General features: G+C 45.7%; 1 protein-coding gene across 12 annotated transcripts in view; it reads right to left on the reverse strand.

Moving 5' to 3' along the window:
• Positions 1-13,821, reverse strand: part of LOC128934372 (uncharacterized) — a 28,750-nt gene extending 14,929 nt beyond the window's left edge. For 5 of the 12 annotated variants that reach the window (XR_008482840.1, XR_008482839.1, XM_054271906.1 and 2 more), the window contains exon 1: positions 4,706-5,289. Coding sequence is in view for 4 of the 12 variants with exons in the window: in XM_054271906.1 (XP_054127881.1) it covers positions 4,706-5,289 (584 nt within the window). In the remaining 8 variants the exon portion in view is untranslated. Of the gene's footprint in view, positions 1-4,156; positions 4,351-4,658; positions 5,290-13,488 lie in introns of those variants that run through there. The other 7 variants (XR_008482843.1, XR_008482844.1, XR_008482846.1 and 4 more) reach the window with 7 other exon arrangements.
• Positions 13,822-14,689: the final 868 nt, after the last annotated feature.

Below are 14,689 nucleotides of genomic sequence, written 5' to 3' on the forward strand. Positions count from 1 at the left end.
ACTGAGTTTTCACAGTTCTCACTGAAATTAAATGAAGGCGTGAATGCCCAATGACCTTGAAAAATAGTCGCTTTCCTGCAGTATCCCTTTTCTGTTTCTATCAGAATCCCCAGTATGAAAAAGCTGTCCTTCTTGCACAAAATAAGTAGATGACCAAATAAACACTGTTCACATGCACCAGAAATTTCAGCATGAGTTAGGGTATGCAAAATCAAGTAAAATCCAAGCAAACAAGCAGCAAAATCACCCTCCTAACATCAAGTGAATTTACTACAAGTTGCATTTTTGGATTTGTAGATATGGGATAAGAAAATCAAGACAGAAAAGTTTTGACTGGCTTGATCACTAACTATATCTCAACAGTAACAAATGATTAAAAAGGAAAATTCAACTGGAAAAGTTTTAAACATAGAGGAAGTTTCATAAGCGTCTTTTTGTAGTATAATTTAATTTGCTATATTTCTTACTAGGACAATATTACTCTGCTTGTATTTAACATTGAGTTTATTGTCAAATAATTATTCTTTCTGTTTTCGGATTGCATTATTGTGTTTTTCTTCCTCCAGATATGTATCATGGACATTTTTCTTTCTTAGTTTTATATCATATATAACAACTAAAGCCTGGAATTTGTAGCTTCCCATCACCTTCATAGAACTGTAAGATACAAGCAGGAATAAAAATAAAAACATACCTTATCATCAAGTAGTATGCTAACCAAAAGGAGAAAAAAAAAGCTTTGTGTATTTCTAAATAGTCCTCTAGGAGTCTTATACTTCTACTACTTGCTATATATGGTTTCTCCCCCTGTTATGACATCTCTGATTATTAAAAAAAAAACTTTCAAAAATGTTAAGGCACAAACCTTTGTATGGAATACTTTTAGTATGCTTTTTATTCTGACAAGATTAATAATTATCCTATAAGCATGACACAGTGTTTTAAAATGTTTTTTCCTGCTATGAGTTAGGATTGTGCACATAAATGTGGAAAGAAAGGTTATTTCACAGCAGAGAAAAGCGTATTTAAACAAACTGTGATTAAATGGTAAAGCTGCTTAGAAATGAAAAGCATGGTTTTTTTCTCACCACAGTTATTCTGAATTTAAAATACCCATAGTAAGTTTCCAAAGGACACTGGGCATTTTTAATGAAAACACAAGCTACTGAAATTAATGAGAGATAATTGAGAGAACCATAGCAAATGTCCCAGAGCTTTGGCCAAAACTGGACGGAAAAAGATCCGCTTGTGTAGCAAGTGATAACTGCGTGCCCTCCCTACCAATACCACTCTGTCTTCTTCTGTGGCACCTGCAACCAGCTCATGGTGGGAGCAACTGGCTCTGTGGGAACCAGTCTACAGACTAACCAGGCTTCTGCTGTCCTTCAACAAGACACCTCACAAGTGCTGACAGTCCTCATGGCAGCCTTAAGTCTTTCCCAGAACACACAACTGCCCTTTCTGCTAAGCTCATACACATCCAGCACTTCCCATCGATGCAAAGACGCAGGTATGGGGTTTTTGATCGTTCAAAATGCTCAGCAATGCATGTCCTACTTATCAGTATGTAGTGACCACAATTATTGCTGGCCTGATTCACTGTTAAGTGTGTAGGATGTAACACTTAGACAGCTGAGGCATAAGGGCAAGATCAATGTGGCCCTCATACCTAACTCCATTCACGGCATATAAATGTAACAATAATCTCTCCACCGACATTAAGACCTAATGGAAATATTTCAGGGAGCAGAATGAGAGCTAGGTCCTGCTCATTCCAATCAAACAAAACTCCATGTAGCTTCAATGAACGGGACAAGCAAGATTTGGCCCATCTTGAGCAGCACAGGTTTGGCTTCCAGATGCCGAGCTGTACCCACTCATTGGAGAAGGACAGTGAAACGCTGGAGCCAATAGACCTTGAACTAAGGAGAGGACCAAGGGTAACACCTTCTCTGCACTTTAACAGATGGCAAGGCAAGGAGCAGCACCAAATTTGCCCCTGAGCTTTAGTGCTGGGCTTCAACCATGGTAAAGTCTTTCTACTAACTTTACTTGAAGGAGTAATTTTAAAATAATTTAATGCCAAGTGCCAGAGGGCCCACTTTTTCACAACATTAAACTGAATCACATCAGCTCCCATTCTAAATATAAAATATGATTGCATTACTTGACTTCATACTTTTTATAAAGGTCCCATTGTGGTGGGGTTTCACAAGGTATAAAAGCCCATACAGGTATTATGGGCCATATCAGTCCATTTCATCTAATTAATCATCAGCTTAAAAATGTTTTTCTTGAATCATAGTAGAAAAAATAAAATGTGTTCTTTTTTATCATTTCCAAAATTAAATTTATATTTCATAATGACCATATTTCATGTGCAAAATAACAAGATATGCTTACATACCTGACTTCCCTCCTTTAGTGAGTTGCTTCATTTGTAAAACATTGCATATAAGATTAGAACCTAAAATGAATTACTTGGTTTTTCTTGATATGAAATCTTGTTTAAGTTCACAGCAATTTTAAATATGATACATTTAAAATATTAATATTTCCCATATATTATTCACTGACTTTCAGTTTCATCTCAAGTTAGTGGCACTTCTTATTTCAAAGGAAGAACTGTTTCTTTTTTTCAGTACTAATGTTCTATTAATTCACTTTGTAATATCATTCTGGTTCAGACAAATAAAATTGCACTAAATTGCTTATGCCAAGAATCGTGCTAAAGTTGTTGGCACTATATAAAATTCCATATTCCATTACTATTTTATAAGTTTTTTATATCAGTGGCATCTTTTTAGGCATAATTCATAGTCCCATTTAGTTAGTTCTAGAAGGGCAAATACACACAGAGGGATTTTTATGCTGAGATGGGGGTGTATGAAGGTATTTACAGTAATGTTTGAAACTAAAGTGACTTTTGCAATGCACCATATACCAACTCCCAGTGAACTACCTTAATGACTTTTCCTTTATGAATAGTTTTTGTTTTGGGCAGTTTTCTCTTCCAGCATGTTTGTTATCACACACATGTATAAACACATACATATACACACACATAGATTTGTGAAAAATAAATTTGTGTGCATACAGAAATACTTGAAAGGCCTCATATGCATATTATGCAACATGCCATTCATGTATTCACTACAATACAAAAAGAAAATTCATTTTATAGATACAAATAAAATATGCTAAAGTAGTCCTTAAAGGACCCTAAAGTCCTAAACATAGATGGATTCTTCATCACATCCAAAGAACTGAAAGAACTATGGGTAAATCCAATCTTTTTATATGTTCATTTATATTTTATAGTTTTTACATTAAGTCCACGTGGCCTCATAGCTATTTCCAGAGATGTGGATGAAAGTTACACCTGGATAAACTGAAAACTTTAATGAGTAATGCAGTATCTAATCCTATGAAATGCCTTGCTGAAGTGAATAATTACTAAGTGCTGGAGCAAAAGTAGCAAACAACAGTAAAATCACCTGTAAATAGATGTGAGGAACTATAAATACACTTTAGCATTTGTATAGTTGACTTTCTCTGACTGATTTCTCTCATCAAAATCAGATGTTCAGGAGGCAGAAATTCAACTCCAAGGAATGCAGATTAATACATATATATGAATATATAGTCTATGACTAAGTTTGCAACATTGTTAATAATGTATGCTCCTTTTCTAATGCCTAGTATTTGCTCCCTCGGCAATTTTAAAAATAAGAAAATTTGATCCAACTCTTTCAAAAAATAAATTGCAAAATAACTGATGCAAATCCCTGTCACTTGTGAACACAATGAAATTATACAGAAAGGAGCAAATGCAGGAGAGGCTCCTCCTCAAAAATAGAAACGAATGCCCTGTTCCTATACGGTCCTCAAATGGCAGAATTTTGAAATATGGATTAGACCTCAAATGCAAATTAACTTTGGAAGGCAGGGAGAGGGGAAAAAAAAATCAGGGACATACCAAGTCAAACACTCCTTTTCCTGCCTATCTCGTCCGCAATGGTAAAATAGGCTAAACAAAACAAGTGCACATCAAGATACAGCCAATTAAGGAATAGAGAGCAGGGGGAGAGGGTGGAGAGGAAGGCACCTCACTGAGCACATGGGGAGTGGGAGCGCAGCATCCCACCATACCTACCTTATGAGTGTTCAAAGGAAGACAACTGGGGTAAATTGGAGCCAGCTTTGATTTTTGCCATCCGGTTGCACCCGGGATGCGGGGGAGTGGGGTGGGGCAGAAGGGTCGGTCTGGGCGGAGGTAGACGGGTGATAAAAAAAAGTGGGGCTAAATACTGAGCGAGGGTGCCGAACGCTATGCAAATAGTCGGTCTTTGTTTGTCGTTTTATTTTTTTGGGGCGGTGGGGGGTGTGAGAAAAGGCACCGTCAGCGGCGAGGTGAGTGGGTGCCCGCACGGTCCGCACACGCGCGGGGGAGGGCGAGGGGCGTCGTGCGGGAGCGCCGGCGCGGGGCAGCGCTGCCCCCGAGGGGCGCGGGGCCGGGCGGCGGGCGCGGGGGCCGCGCCTTCCCGGGAGCAGCGGCCGCTCCAGATGGGGAGAGAGGGGGTGCGGACCCCCCTCCTTCCGTCAGTCATCGCCTCCCTAACCCCCCGACCGCTCCCCCCCCGTCACGGCTGCCTCACCGCTCCCGGCGGCTCCCGGCTTAGAAATGGAGACCGGCAACTCTCACCAGAGCTCGCCCGCATCCCACGGTCCTGAGGAAGGAGTTTGGGGCGGCGGGGGGAAGCGAGGCGTGGGGAGGGGGGGTTGTTTGAGAGTGACGGTGAGGCGAGGAGGAGGAGGAAGGAGGAAGGCTGGGAAGAAGGGGGTGGAGGGAGACGGCTTCTGAAATGGAGCCAGCCCAAACGGGAGACGATGCTGGAACAGGGGCTGCGTCATTTCGGGGCTGGGAGAGGGCTCAGCTCCCCTCCGCCGCTTCCCTGTCTGCAGGCAGGGAGGACAGATACCAGCAGGCCAGGGCAGGGTGCGGGGCGCTGCGGGGTCGGGACCACCTCCGCCCGCCCTTCTCCGCAAGCCCCCGGGGCCGGGACGGGAAAGGAATACCCCACGCTGGGAAAAGGGATAAGCCGCCTTCGGTCTGCCTAGCGATGCCAGAAAAGACAGGGGCAAGGAGAGGACTCCGGGACTCGTCGGCCACAAAGCAGTAGGCAGGACGGGTGGGGGGGGCCGAGACGAACGGGGCCCGAGGCAAGACCAGCTACCGCTGGGGTGACAGGGTCCCGGGACGGCGAGGGTAGGAGGAATGATCGGCATTTATAACGCCGGGGGAGGCTCACAGCCTTTCAAAGAGTTTCAGCTGGGTGAGTGGAAATGCCTTCTGCCCCTTACACATATGGAAGCACAGCGATCTTGGAGTGGGGGGGGGGGGGGCGGGGGGGGGGGGGGAGAGAAAGCAAATTTTCTGCTGGACAGTGGATCTCTTTGAGCCTATTGTTATGTCCTATGGCAGCAATTAAAAATAAACTTTCTTTCTGCAGAGAGGAAGTAGCAGAGACTGAGGGTCTGAAGCTAGCGAGTGGCCAGCAGCTACCCTGATCTTTTCTGGCCCATGCCAGCAGGGTGGTGGCCTGGCCCTGTACTGAAAGACTGAGGGCACAGTATGCTGCATGTCTGAGACTTAATAACTGGCCTGGGAATACCTTTCCTTCCTTCAACTCTTCCCATCCAGTCCAACACAGTTTCCCTCTGAAGGTAATCCCCTCAAAAGCTTTCTAAAGTCAGCTTCAAATACTCATGTTCACATATTTTTAATTTTTTTTATTATTTTCATACCATCCCTGTGGTCCCATGTTTAAAAAGCAAAGCTGCTCAGTGGCTTGAGACCACAGGTGCCATCATGGAGGTCCATAATGAGTATCGGTAAAAGCAAGAGAGAATTAAGTCCCCAGGCCAGATTATAGTGCTGGTACACAACCATGTACAGCCTTGTCCAAGCCTTCTACAGCACCTGCCACAGCAAAGGTGTTGCTTGTGAAGTCCTGACAATATTGACCATAGTCATTATTGTTATGTGCATAAATATTTTAGCTTCTTTTATGACTCTGCGCATGTGTGTGTGGGCAATATCTATGTGCATGCTCATATAAACACATTTATATCTATGTATCTATTCAATAGTGATGGGCCTGTTAAACTGAACAGTGATTTCTCTCCTACAGATAGTTGTATAATACACACATAGTGATGATACCTAAGGTGTTTGGGGGTGGGGATGCATAATATCTTATAAATTTGAAGTTTTTATCAGGCAGAGCAGATTACTTTAAGCGTTCAATTTCTCAGCGATCCAATTTTATTAGGATTTACTATCATTTGTGCTGCACATCCCTGGGGAAATAATGCTTTGATTAATGTAATCCTGGGCTGGGATCCGCCACATGCCCCTCTCCCAAGAGAAGGGCCCTGTTTGACAAACAAAAATAGAGCAGCAACTATTGCAATCTGCACTCACCTTTCGCAAGCACATAGACCCACATGCACACACAGACACAAAATATAACCTTCTCCTCCCCCCCAACCCCAAATACAATAGCAGCATCTCAAAACAATGTGCACTTATTCATTTACACACAATGACTCTGATTCAATGTGGGCTGTACAGTCCAGCCCTCAAATGCATAGAGACAGCCCAAAAAGGATTCTGCCCTGTCCCCCGCTGAGAAGCTGAAGCATCTCTGGGAAGCTCAATGCTTCTCTGTGTTCCAGGCCCTCCTTGGGCTCCCAACATTTCTGCCTCTTTGTTTCCCACTGCAGGGCTTGCCACAAACCGATTTCAAGTCTTCTCCTTCAGACCCAGGGGCTGGAGAAGCTGTCCCTCCAAGGCTCCCTGGCACCTACTGGGGGGACATGTACCTCTCTAAACGGGCCCTGGTAAGTGAATCACAGCCAGGCACTCTGCTCAGCTCACAGGGTGAGTGGGGGAACCCAGAAAGCAACATCAAAAAGAAAGACTCGTCACATACGTTAAAGGGGAAAAAAAGAAGTATTTCTCTGCCTTTGGGGGTTGCTGGGGTTTGAGCATCTTTGTTCCAGCCAGCACCACCACCTCCCCCCCCGCGGCTCCCCCCCTTCTGTTTGTGTCAAAGACTGGCAGGAACAATAGCGTTTAAACAGAAGTAAATATGCCCAGATCAGAGCCCAGCCCCAGAGAAAGGGAAAGCTTTCTCTATATCCCTAGGTGAACTGGCCGTTGTTCCCCCTTTTCCTCCTTCTCTCCTCTCGCCCACAAAACAACGCCCATTCCCGACAGCCCAAATAGCAGTTTAATGTTGAATTTCTTCCTTCCACCCTGCCGGAACAAAGCAGGTCCCCCTGCGCCTGAGGAGGACATACAGTGTCACAAAAAGGGCTCTGGCAGCACTCGGGCCACTCTTTCTCAAGTCCGGAGTAATAAATCCAGGGGAAGAAGGAGGGGAGGGATCTACAGTCTGGAGATAAGGAGGGATGCGGTTTGCGCCAGGGTTTTCAATAAGCTGCTGCTCTCTCCTTCGTGTTTACTCACTGACCCCCAATACGGTGACTCAGCGATTACAGAGCACTGGGTGTCTGCGTGTGTAAGGGTGTGAAGGGGAGCGGGGGGATTTCCTCCCCCTTTTCCCTTTCTTTTCTTTCCTGATGAAAAACGTTGCAATTACATTTCTGCATGCTGATCAGAGAGTTCAAATAACAAGCCTTAAACGCGTTATCAGGCTCTTGTTAAAGAGGGAAGAGGGAAGTGAAGGGGGGAACAAATCCAGACGTATATGCCTGGATGTATGCATACCTATATAGACACAAATTTAAATGACAGACTGCTACAAGAAGAGATGGGCCGTTGTTCGGACCGAGTGCCTTCACCCCAGCAGATGAGGAAAGAGCCTCAACTTAAAACACCAACCAAACTAGAGAGGAAAGCAAGACGCACAAATCACTCCGGGGAAAAGTTATTTAGACACAATCTCTAGATTTTCCCAGTGCAAACTGACTTTCCTATCGGGTTTGATCCAGTTTTCCTGCTCCTCTTCCCTCTCCCACCCCGGGGGGGATCCACCCCTATTTCGCGTTCTCCTTCTCAGAAGTGGCTCCTGCCGCCCCGCCCGGGAGGGCGTTTGCCGGGACCTTGGCGTGGCCGCGGCCCGTTCCGTGCCCGCGGAAAGGCCGGCGGGGCCGGGGTCGCCCCCCGGGAACACGCGGGGTGGCTGCGGGCTTTCGGGTTCCAGCCTCCGCCCCCCACACTGCTGCCCCCCTGACTCTTGGCAGGCGGCGAGAAATTGTTTCAGAAGTTGGGCGGTGGGGCTGAATTTAGAGAGGGGAGGAGGGAATAAATGCAAGGAGATGATGAATAACTTTAACTTTTGACTGTAGGAGTCATGATGGAGTTGAGCGAAGCTGCGGGGAAATATGTCATTTAATCCCAGGGCTACTGAAGTCCCTTTTATCAAACGTCGTGATGCTGGAATTATACTGCTGTAAAAGCGACTGAGTACTTAAAAGTATCCAACATCAGGCAAATGTATAGATTGGAGGAATGGGTGTAAAATGAAGGCACGTACAAACTAATCACAGGACCGTGAAAAGCCCAAGAGGATTAGATAAATATAAATAGATGTGCATTAAAAAAAAAAAAAAAAAAAAAAAAAAAAAAAAAAGCACGATAAAACTCTAGCTGCTGTATTCACACAAGGAGAACAGACAGCGTGTGCATGTTTGTGTGCAATGCCAAAAAGAGCAGCCTTAAGGTTGACCTACTGCAATCTGCACTCAGCTCCTCAGACAATAGACAAGTTCAAATGTCAAAAAATCTAATAATAATAACCAGAGCTGCCAAACTGCACGAACTGTTTTCTGGTGTATCACAATTATTCACCCTCATATCCACTAAAACACTTCCAGTCCTTATGCGTGTAAAAGAAAATCTATGTAATGCATATGGATTTTTTTTATCACATGTGAAACGCCATTGAGATGGCAAGCACGCAAATCGGAATGATATCATGTCTAATAAAAGCAGGGCTAAGGTTTTCACAGTCTCTTTTAAAAGACTCCAACTTGTAAATCCCCTTTTAATGTCGCTACATGCACAATTATTCTTATTAATAAAAATCTACATGTTCAAGGGTCTGGATTGAAACTATGTATCCCTCTGATTTTAACATCGGTGGGAGCATTAGGTTTCCATCATATGTAATGTGTCTACGTTGGGCTCAAGTCAACAGATAGATTGTTCCATTCATTTGGCAACTCTCATTACAGTCCGTGTGAGATGAACCCTGAGCAAGACACGTTGGGTAATATCAAAATTATGCAGCTGGGAAATAAAGGAATCTTGCTTTTCATGTGCAGTTCTGTATTACTGTTCTAATTTATTACAGAACCCGAAATGCTTTGTTATGCTCAAAACAATAAACAAGGTTCCGAGTGAAGCCTTCAGAATAAAAGGTACGGAAAAATGATCCGCCTGCCTATTGTGTTTATCTTTATTATCGTCAGCCTTTAAAAGTAATCTGTGTATTTTCCTATTTTCTCCAGATTGGTTAGTGTAATATCCCTAGTGCAGCTATCAACGTGGTCATAAGAACTATGAACTACAGCGTGGGTAAGCTTGCAAAACCCAGAGCAGATCGCATTAGCCAAGAACGCTACATATCTGGAAGCCAGTCAACTTCACGTTTGCAGCTGACTGCTGTATTATGCACGAATGTGTTTTACATATAGCAGACTGTATACGGAATATGTCTTTATGTTTAACATTTTAATTTGTAAATGCTAATTAGGCAGTTGGTCTCCACGGTTATATTAGTACATACCTAATCATTTCCCACTATAAGTAAATGAATACTAAATACGGTAAACACTTTCTTTTCACTATTTCCATGACAGTATCTCTTCTACATCCATTTTCCAAAGGGGTCCATTAGGACAAAATAGGCATTTATTTTAAAAAGGGGGAGGAAAAAAATGCACTCTGTAGCACTCTTACAATTGGGGTGCCACGGCAGGCATGGAGCCGGCAATCCTGGCCGGACCGGAGTCCTCCAAAGGCAGCTAGAAAAGTTTACTTTTGCCGAATTAACTTGTTGCTCGTTTTAGCGTTAGTTTTTCTCTCGCTTGCGGTACCTAGTCGCCTGCTGCTGCTAACTGGCGCAGGCACACAGCAGAGGAGCTGCGCTTCTAAACCCTGTTTTGTTTAAAATATAACGCAGGTTACGCTTGGAGGATCGGGGGTAGGGGGGGCAGAGGAAAGCTGGGGGAAATCCGCTCAATCCCGACCCCGGGATGATAAACTTTGCTGGGCTCTTTCAACTCCAAAACCCGCCCGCTTCACAGGCGAGGGAAATGTTCACTAAACTGCAAATCTCAAGAAAGCGACCACGTTTCTGAGGAGAATTGAGCTCTGGAAATATGTTTTAATAGTCTGGAATATTCCTAGCGCTCATTGAGCCAAACGCGGTAGGTGGAAAGTTTGGTTCATGTAAATATCTCAACCATTTTACCTCACGGTCAATACACACAGAGACTTGACTCCGTTTTCCAAATGAAACCCCACGAACACTTTAAATGAAAAGTGTAGAAAAGTGTAATTTCTTGTAGGTCGTTTTCTGTCTTTGATTACTTTTCTCTCTCTCTCCTTTTTTTTTGTTTTTTTTTTGCTATGCATGTGTTAGGCTTTTAGGCGGGCAGTTCATCTTGCCAGGTTCTATCATATTTATGGGCTGTGTGATTTCCAGGGTTCCAATTGGTCTTTCCTTTATGGAGGCAAGAAATAAAACTTTCCTTGTAGCACGGAAACTGCTGGGGCTCCACCACGGGGAAACAAAGTGGCTCCAAGCTCCCGCCCCCGCGGCCACCGCTCCCCGCCCGTCCCGGGAGGACGCAGGTGCCTTGCAGGATGCTGCAGCCACGCCGGTCCGCCCGTGCCCTGTGTCCTGTCCGCGGACGGGGGCGCGGGGCTACGAAGCCGCCGTGTTTGAGCAGGAATTCCACCCCAAAAAAAAAAAAAAAACCAAAAAAACAAACAAACAAAAAACAAAACAACCCGCTCCCCCACAAAAATCCCGAAAACTAAAAGCCACCAACTACATTTCTCAGTTCTGTCCCCTCTTAGCGAGGGAAGCAGAGGAAAGGAGTAAGGGCTGAGGGCAGGCGCGCTCGGGAAGGGACAGAGACCCGGGCTGTGTGGAGCTAAGCTGCGGTCGCTGCCGATGCTGTGCTTAGTTGAGGCTGTTAATCTGCGAGTGTCCCGGACGGCGAAACTCGTGCCGGGTGCGCGGCCGGTGCGGGCAGGGCGGGAGGCGGGGGGACCCCGGCGCTACCTCTGTCGCTGGCTCCCGCACACAGCCAAGTCTGAAGGGATCGGGGGGAGGAGTGGCCAGCTTGAGGGGGAAGGAGGGAAAAACGAAAGAAAAAAAAAAAAAGAAAAAGAAAACTAGCCACTTTTCCAGGTTTAATACAGCGATTAAATATTAAATAATGTAAAAAACCCGAGTCGTTTCATTGCATCTCCAGAGGTTTAAGCGCCTTATTTGGACAGGAAGAAAACCACAAAAAAGCCCCGCGTGGCACCCCGGGTTGCCCCGAGCTGCGGTGCCCGTGCCTGTGTTTAATTACCGCTCTCACTCCTTGCAGGCCTCGGGTCCGTTGGAGGCACCGCACCGCCTGGGACACTTTCGGGCGGCCCCTGCACCGGCAGCCCCCGCTGCTGTCCCCCCGCCCGCCGGCCCCGGGGGTGGCGGGGCGCTGTCCCGGCGGCCGGGAGCGCCGGTGTGCGGGCAGCGCCGGCGGCGGGGCCGGGCCCGCAGCCCCCTCAGCCGCCCTCAGCCCCCGCCCGCCCGCCCGTCCGCGCGGGGAGGGGGCGTAGCGGGGCGCCCCCTGGCGGCCGGCCGGGGCCAGGCGGAGCGCCCAAAGTTGATTTTGTTCAGCAAGCCGTATCGTATAAAATTAACGACAGCCAATAAAATTAGCTTACATGTTTCAACCGTAAAAGTCCAAAACAAAATAAAGCTAGTTTTAGTGAAGCTAAGAAGCTCTGCTTTGGCCCCGTTCTCTCTGGCTTGAACTGGGGTCCTTTTATCTAAAGCCCAGTGCACAAACATATAGCTTAATGTGACTAGTGTTCTTCCTTTTATTTCTTTCTCTATGGCAACCAATATGTTCTGCTCAGAAATGTTCCCCCATCAAGGAAACAAATGATCTTGAGGGAGCAGCTCTATACGGCATCTGTTCCGATGGAGCACACAGAGTTAACCCCAGTCAAAAGAGACGCTGGGCACGTCAACAAGAAGTGGAAAATGAGCGATTCTTCTCCCCCCCAAATTGAAACCTATACCTCCGTAGTTTTACAAGCCATTTTATTGATTTGGCTATCGACCGTTTCCAAAGAAGTAACTAATTCTAGGAAATTACAATGATCACCAGCTATTGTGTATCCAAAAGAGCAGCAACAGAGGTGGCAAGGAAAAATAAATGCAAAAAAACAGGGTAAAATTAAAACAAATTAAAGTCACGTAATGGGATATTTAAGGTTCGGTAAAGTTTTCGGAAGCGGTATCTGGCCTGTTAATTTAATCCTACATTGTTTATCACATTAGTTATCACACTGACCCAAACGCTAAAGAAGAGTTTCAGATCATTAGACTACACCTCGCAATTGGATGGGATTCGGGGAAAGCGGAGAGACAGGCAAGATTGTCAAGAGAGAGAAACAAAGTGAAATCTGGTCTGTAATCCTCCAGCCCAAATCTCCTTGGAGAATAAAATGAAGGGATGTCCTGGTTAGTTTTGATTGATTATACTCTTTCTGATGGACTTTCACTACAGAGCTCTAGATGTTGTGCTTAACCGTCTGTTCCCTAGTTACAATATTAACCCTGTGCGTGCACCGCCGCTCCGCACCTTCCCCGGCCTCCCCCGCTCCCGTCCGTCCGTCCGTCCGTCCGTCCCTCCGCCGGCAGGTGCTCGGGTCAGCTCGGCCCCGGCCCCTCTCCCGCCCGCTGCACCGGCCGGGCCCCCTCCCCGCCCGCCGGGCGACCCCCCGCCCCCCCGAAGCAGCGTTTGAACACAGCCCGCATCTCTGCCTCGCCTCCCCTTCGCAAATCTGTAATATTTTCGAGAGCTTTCCTCGCCCCCCCCCCCCACCCCCCCCCGCCCCGGCCCAGCCTCCCCGAGTCTCGGTGCTACAATAATTAACAGTGCCCAGAAAAGTGAAGTAGTAACCAGAAAGACTTTCCAGCGCTGAAGAATTGCTTTGCTGCCTTGAGCTTTGGAATGAATCCATGCTTTTTATGTAATATTTCACTAAGGTGCTTTTTGTTGCTGGTGGGATTTTTTTCCCTTTCTCTTTCCCTTTTTTTTTCCAGCCTGCTTCCTTCAAGGCAGTTGCCATGGGTTTCCCTGTCTTGTCCTAAGCTTTTGAAAATATATATCCAGAAGACTTTAAAGAAAACAAAAGTAGATAAAAAAATGTAAAACACTTACCGATCAAACTCCCAGGATTTAGAGAATTTTTTTTTTAATTTTTGATTTTAATAAGGTGACAGGGGGAAAAAAGCATGTTCTCAACTCCAGCGAAACGATCCATGTTAAGATTTTCCTTTGCACTGACTCCACTAAGCCCCGCTCTCCACTAGTCTATTATTTTCACCAAAATATATGAAAATTTATGCAAATGAAAATCAGCACTAACTGTTCTCCCCTTGTTATACTTTGGATTTTTTTCCAGACAAAACAATCTCACTCTGCAAGGGAGGGGGTGGGAAGAGTTGGGGAACGAAGTTGGTTGTTTGTTTTTTGTTGGGATATTTTTTAAAATAAAAGACCATACTCCAGCTTGAGCTTTATTTTTTGTTGTCCCTGTTATGAGGGTGTACGGTGGTTTGGGGTTTTTTTTTCTGTATTTTTGGGGGATTTCTCCACCCCCCCACACACCTTCCTTTTTTATTAAGAAAGTAGATCTGTTTGCAGAGGCGCTATCACGTTTCATCAGGCCACCTGAGACGGCTTTTGAAAGCGTGTACTGTGAAATTCATAGCAGTAATTTAGACAAAATCCTCACTGTATATTAATGAAAGACGGCCCCATGGCACCGTTCCTATCCTCCCCATTCAGTGTAAACAAAACCACGAGACTCACTCGGTTTTTGAGCCTGATCCAAGCAAAATCGGCTGGAAAGGAAAACATGGGGTTCTGGCACTGACTATTCAAACGTCTGCACCTGGAGATCTCAGATTTATTCAATGAAATCTGTGTTGGATCTTTTATATATAAAAAAAGAAACCTTTGGAGGACGCATGGGAACAAATATATATACCTATATATATATGCATGTATATATATATATATACATATACATATATATATATATATATATATACACATATATATATTTATAATTATTATGTTTGGTGTTATTTACCACCGCCCTTAAGATCCGTACGCTTCATTTGAATGGTTTTTCTAACTCGACCTGCCATGGTATTTCGTGCCGTGCCAGCCGGGGGCCGGAGGGAGCCCCGAGCACCGGCTGCCGAGCGCGGCGGGAGAGGGACGGCGCGGAGGGCGCTGCCAGCGGGGCGCAGCTCCCCGCCTCGCAGGGCCGGCTCGCTCAGCGTGCGGAGGAGGGGAGCGGGGCGGGCAGGGCCGGGCGGGGACGGCGCTGCCCATTCCCATGCCCGCACCG

The sequence above is a fragment of the Melozone crissalis genome, unplaced genomic scaffold (genome assembly GCF_028551555.1).
Source record: "Melozone crissalis strain CALT ecotype California unplaced genomic scaffold, PUWL_Pcris_2 ptg000013l_1, whole genome shotgun sequence".
Taxonomy (NCBI): domain Eukaryota; kingdom Metazoa; phylum Chordata; class Aves; order Passeriformes; family Passerellidae; genus Melozone; species Melozone crissalis.